Source organism: Sarcophilus harrisii, chromosome 1 (genome assembly GCF_902635505.1).
Source record: "Sarcophilus harrisii chromosome 1, mSarHar1.11, whole genome shotgun sequence".
Taxonomy (NCBI): Eukaryota; Metazoa; Chordata; class Mammalia; order Dasyuromorphia; family Dasyuridae; genus Sarcophilus; species Sarcophilus harrisii.
The window spans coordinates 331,487,325-331,493,842 of NC_045426.1; the positions used below are offsets into that span (position 1 = coordinate 331,487,325).

Below are 6,518 nucleotides of genomic sequence, written 5' to 3' on the forward strand. Positions count from 1 at the left end.
TATATTTAACACATATTGGTCTACCTGCCCTCTGGGGTAGGAGGTGGAGGGAAGGAGATGAAAAATTGGAATAAAAGATTTTGCAATTGTCATGCATATTTCTTGTAAATAAAAAAGGTATAAAAATGTCATTTCCTTTCCCAATTTTTCTTCTATCTCTCTTTTAAGATCCTTTTTAAAATTCTTCCAAGAGAGCTTTGTGAGTTGGAAACCAACTCATACATATCACTATTTGAGCTGTTATCGGGAGATGATTTGCTTTTAGTGCCCTCAAGGTGTGAAATCTGTTCTTCTCTTTCTCCATAAAAACTATCTGTGTTCAGAGTTGTAGTGTCCAGACTAGCTTTCTGGACAGATATTAGTCTTAGGTGGAGAAGTTGTGAAGGCAGTAGAGCCACCACAAGGATGGTCAAGATGGAGTCTGAAGACTGAAATCGAGTGTGAGCCCACACTCTCATCTCCAGTCCTTTCAGCCTTTAAATATCTTAGCGTGGTTACATCACTACAGCACACTGAGTATGTGCCAACTGTAGAACCATTACATCACCAGATCACACTAAGTATATGCCAACTAGAGTGATTATATCATTACATCACACTAAGTATATGTGAACTAGAGAACCATAATCTCATAAGTCACACTAAGTAAACACTCTGTTCTAAGTATCCTTGCTTCAAGTATACCTTTCTCAGAGTTCCCCACTATCTGCAGTCCTCTACATAGAGTTCCTTTTGCATTTATTTGCTCGTTTTTTAAAGATTGAGGTCTCCTTTTAGGATAAAGGGAGATTGTAGCAAGTTTCCTCTGTAGGCTACACACCTGCCCTGGGTCAGTGCTGCTGACTTCAGTACTTAGTGAGCATGGCCAAGTCCCATGTTATTCTGGGGTTCAGAGTCTTGCATTTGCCTTTTGTATTTGTGTTGAATCTCTCACAGCTAATCTGCTGATGCACTGGTTTGTAACCAGGACAGAATAGCCAACACTAATGTATTTTGACTAACAGTCTCCAGGTGGATTCCCTGGTGTGTGAACATCATGCTGCCCTGGGTCCCTGCACTATACTGCTCTTGGCTGCCTCCCTCCATGCCAGATTGAAGAAGATCTTTTCTGAAGTTCTTCCAAAATATCTTCTGCTGCAAATTTGTTACACTCCAAATATTTGTGGGTTCTGTTACTCCAAAATCAGTTGAGAGGTTTCAGTTGGTGTTAATCTGATGGACATCAGGAAGAACTCAAGGCACTTCTCCTCTCTACCATCTTTGCCACCCCTTTGAATATATTTTGAAAAATAAAAGCTATTATTATAGAAATCTAACCAAGCAAAAAAAAATATAACCTATTTGTAAAGGATTATAAAATCATATGAGGCCCAAATCAAAAAGGAGATTTTTTTTAAATGAAGAGAAAATATTGCATAACAATATTTATAGTGGCTCTTTTCTCAGAGAAAAGAATTGGAAATTGAGGGTCCCATAACTTAGATATTGGCTGAATAAATTCTGACATTTTATTATAAAAAATATTGTTGTACTATAAGAAATGATGAACAGGATGCTACCTGAAAAACTTGGAAACTCCTCCATGAACTCAGGCAAAGTGAAATGTATAGTAATATAGTAATAGCAAAGTTGGGGGATGATCAGCTATGAAAAACTTTGCTGTATTCAGCAATGCAATGATCCACAACTACCCTGAAGGAGTTAGCATAAAAAATGCTGACGGTAACCAGAGAAAGAACTGGTTTTATTTCAATTCAGACTGAAACATACTTTTTGTTAGCTTTTTTTTTTCTTGAGAGTAATTCTTTGGTGGGGGGGGGGTGTAAATCTATTTTCTTTTGCAACATGACTTTTATGAAAAAGGTTTTGCACAACTTCATATGAACCTTCTCACTTCCTGACAGCAATGAATAGCCTCAGAGGGCTTCCTATCCAATGTCATCAGGTAACATATGTTATAATGAAGCAGCAATTTTTAAAACCTGGTGCAGTGGATAGAGAATTAATCTTGATATCAGGACCTAAACTGAATCCTGCCCCAGGATTTACTATCTGGGCAAAAATCCTTTAATCTGTCTCAATTTCAGTCTCCTTCTCTGTAAATGGGAATGGGAATAACCCCTCTTTCACTGAGTTGTGTGCACAATCCAGTGAGGTCACAAGTGAAAAGTATTTTACTTCAATGAATATGCAAATGTTAGCTAGGATTATGAAGTGAGTACCTCAATGCAAGGAATTTTTCAAGTTTCTCTACCAATAGTAATAGACACCTTTTTTTGGGACTGAGTATCTCTAAATGTTTTTCTCTATACCGAAATGTGAAATGACTTTCCTAAGATGACACACCCAAATGCAGCCCAGGATAGCATTTAAATTTAGATCTCCTTGACTCTGAGGTCAAGTTCATATCCACTGCATTGATCAAGTGAAGCAATGTGGTCTAATGGTTAGCGTGTTAAACTTGGAATCCTGAGAATAGGATCCAGTTTCTGCCTCTGTGATCCTAAGCAAGGCATCCAACCTCTATGCTCCCCCAGAAGCTGAAGGTAAAACATAGCTTCGCTCAAAGAACACCAGAGATCTTTAATTCCTAAGTTTTCTCCAATGATTCTGGAATATTCCATACTTTAATGAGCTATTTTTATTCCTAACAGATCTTACTACACAGAGGTAGAAACATTGCATTTCATTATCCTTCCTTCTCCATCTTTTGTGTTGACCCCAAAGTAGAAAATGATCCCCCTCTATTATTTTCATTCTCCTCCTCATGACTGCAGTAGCAGCAACAGTGACAGCAGTTAGAAGCATCATCTTCACCAAGAAACTCTATGTTTCCAAGGAGCTCATGAGAGAACCAAAAATTCAGCTCTCAGAAAAGAGGGATTTATTTGTCTCCCACTACTTAGGAGTGCTCAACCATTGCATTAGTTCTGGGACCCAAATAGGAGGAGAGAAAGAAGTACTGTAGCAGGAATGATGTCTTCCAGTGGTAGATACTTATCAAAGAGATGAGTGAAAAAGTGAGATTAGGATTTCAAAGCAAACTAATGGTTTTGGATTTTTTTAAACAAAATTTAGACTAGAAAATTCTACCAGATTCTCATTGTTTCTGGAAGAGGCAACCAATTGTTACTTCCCCTTAAACTGCCATTCTTCCAACAATATATATTCCATATATATTTATACATATACACACACACACACATAAACTAATCAGGTATTCCTCATCTGGGCTATAAAGACCCAATACAAAAGGAGAAATTTATCACATGGCTTGAAGAATACTTGGTAACTAATTTATTGATCCTTCTGAAATTACTAAATTGATTTTTTTCTGATATGCATAAAGGAGGCAGTTGGTAAACTGAAGAGGAAAATACCCAGTCTACAATCAGAAAGTCTTATTTTCCTGACTTCAAACCTATCTTTAGACACTAAGAAGCTCTGTGACCTGGGGTAAGTTATTAACCCCTATTTGCCACAGTCTCCCTATCAATGACATGAGCTAGAGAAGGAAATGGCAAATGCCTTCATCATCCTTACCAAGAAGAAACCAAATGGGGCCACAAAGTTTTGGACAGGAATGAAATGAAAAAACAATCACAAAAATAAGCTTAAACATGGTAAAAGATAACCTTTATTTCAGATGACATCAAATAGAATATAAAGGAGGTTTTACTGAAATTTCAGGGGGATGGGACTATTTAGAAAATGGAACTTCTAGTTGATGACCTCATGATGTTTGTTCTTCATTATTAAGTAGGAGAATACTTATTCTCTTGTAAGGGGAGGCTGGAAATGCAGGGTGCACATCCTTGAGAATTCTTCCCTGAAGAAATGCTCAGAGACATGAGTAGCAGCAAGCACAAAGATGAGAGTCCACAGGACAGAGAGTCATGGGACCTAGCTTTGTTCCTGAAAGTGGGGGCCCAGGGGAAAAGAAGGGAACAGACTTTGAGAAGAGAATAGGGCAAAACTTGTAAATGAGGGAGCGCTGCAGAACATTGTAAAAGGCAATAGTGCCCGGGCCAAATTCCAGGTATATCCCAACTCTGGGTATTGGGTCTTTCACTCGATAGTTCAATAATCCAGGATAAGTCTGTAAATAGTAATCCTGCTCCTTCTTGATACAGCGAAGCAGGAACACAGGGGAAGAGCAATCCATGATCCTGTCCATCCCACTCCAAAAGTGTGGGGTATAGATCCCCAGGATCCACTGAGGTAGTTGAGTCACGTCCACCTCCCAGTACTGTTTGCCTGAGCTGAAGGTCTGCTTAGCAAAGACATAATGGCAAGGAAAGTCCTTAGGAAGCTTGGTCTCCACTTGCCAGCGTGTGGCAGCCTTCACACTCTTAAGATCTTCAGAAACAGTCACATAGGAATCAGCTGATCTGGGATCCAAAGTGAGGTCCACTCTGAATCTGTTGAGCATCTCCATTATCCCAGGGATGGGACATGCTCTCAGTTCTGAGGTGACAGCCGAGGCCCATTGGGCCAGCAGTACCTCAGTCCTTCTCAGCAGCTGCTTGGCATTCTGCAGCACATCCAGATTGGGTTGGAGAACTGCTTCCCTCAATTCTAGCTTGAGGTCCTGAAGGGTTTGCATCTGGTGGCTTATTCTGTCCTGTCTGGCCTTTTCTTCTTGCTTCAATCTTTCAAGACTTTGGGAATTTTCCTCCATTAGGAGGCAGTATGCTTTGAAGTATTCTCCTATGATCATTCCCTTCCAGTCAGGTCTCTCCTCCTGAGCAAGAAGCTTCTTATCTTTTTCAAAATGTTTCCCCAGGTGACTCCGAATGACCTGCAGTTTTTTCCTGTAATGGTGAGCAGCCTCTTTTATGGGAAAGATCTTGTGAGCCCCATGCTCTGGAGTTTCACAGCATGTCACACAGAGGGCAGTGTGGTCATCTTCACAAAAGAGCTTGAAGCGTTTTTTGTGAAAGGTACACTGGCTCTGTGCTTTAGTGCTCTCCAGAAGCTTGGAGCAGAACTCTTTGCCTTGCTCAGTCAACTCTGCTAGGCACCTGTTCACTTGTGGGATCTCCCTGTCCTGGGGAATTTGCCTGCATTCAGGACAGGGAAAAGCTGGTGTTCCCACTCTCCAGCTCAAGGAGAGACATGCTCCACAAAAGCTATGCCCACACTGGATGGTGATAGGCTTAGAGAAATAGCCCCTGCAGATCTTACAGGTGATGTTACTCTGCAGTTCTTTCAGAAGTTCTGCAGCAGCCTCCATTCCTCTCTCCAATTGCTTCTGATCTGCAGCAGCCAGATGAAGAAACTTTCCTTCCACTGGAGATAGTGATTCTGAGCAGAAGGATGCTATCCTATTATAGGAGGTAGTCCCATCCTTTAGGGCCTCCCACAGAAGGTGTGAATTCCTCAGGTTTGGAATCCTGCAGGGAAACTTGTGAACTCTTCCTGGTTGCAGCAGCCCTTAGGCTTTTAAATTCACACCTTTGCTTGGCTTCTTTTGATTAACATGTTCTATCAAAGTGGATTGCTTCCCTTGTCCCTGAGGGGGAATGCTAGGAAAACATGGAGGTTTGGCTCAATGGATTTTCAAATCTGATTTGCACACAGACTTGCTGTAGATAGAAGATAGATTGAAAATGTCAAAAAAAAAAAAAAAGAAAAGAAAAGAAAAGCTAAAAAGAATTATAGAATAACAGGGTTGTTTCTTTTTTTCAGAATTACAACACATTTTTCAAATATTTTATTTTTTCCAATTGATTGTAAAAATCAAGTTTTGGCGTTCATGTTTTTCTAAGTTTTGGGTTCCAAATTCTCTCTCTTTCTCCCTAGCCTTTCCTCTCCCTGAAATAGTAAGCAAGCTGATATTGGTCATACACGTGCAATCATGTAAAATATATTTTCAAATTAGTCATGTAACTTATTTTAAGAAATAATTCAGCCTACTGAGTATTTAATTTAATTTTTTATAATTATAAACTACCAGATAAAATATTAGTGGGTTTTCATACTCATATGGGAACATTTCATTTCCTCCCTTTGCCCCATTTCCCATTCTTTTCCAAATGGACACTAATAAAACACATAAATATGGAAACTATATTTTCCTACTACCATAGACTATCATAGACAACGAAGTGGAAACAATTGACCATGTATTAAGGCATAAAAACCTCACAATCAAATGTAGAAAAGCAGAAATAGTAAATACTTCTTTTTCAGGCAATGATGCAATAAAAATTACATTCAATAAAGAGCCAGGGAAAGACAGATTAAAAACCAATTGGAAATTATTCTAATTCTAAAGAATGATTGGGTCAAACAACAAATCATAGAGACAATTGACACAATAATAAGACAACATACCCAAAACTATGAGATGCAGCCAAAGCATTCCTTAGGGGAAACTTTATATCTCTAATAGTCACATGAATAAAATGAAAAAAGAGGAAATTAATGAATTGGGCATGCTAGAAAAAGAGCAAAATGTCAAGAATATCAAGGGAATTAATTAATGAAAAAACAAAAACGGAATGGTGGCCTAC

The 6,518-nt window shown here is 39.1% G+C and overlaps 1 protein-coding gene across 1 annotated transcript; it reads right to left on the reverse strand.

Moving 5' to 3' along the window:
• Positions 1-3,841: 3,841 nt before the first annotated feature.
• Positions 3,842-5,236, reverse strand: LOC100918712 (probable E3 ubiquitin-protein ligase TRIML1). Its single transcript, XM_003763009.1, has one exon. The coding sequence runs from the start codon at positions 5,234-5,236 to the stop codon at positions 3,842-3,844; it is 1,395 nt and encodes a 464-aa protein (XP_003763057.1).
• Positions 5,237-6,518: the final 1,282 nt, after the last annotated feature.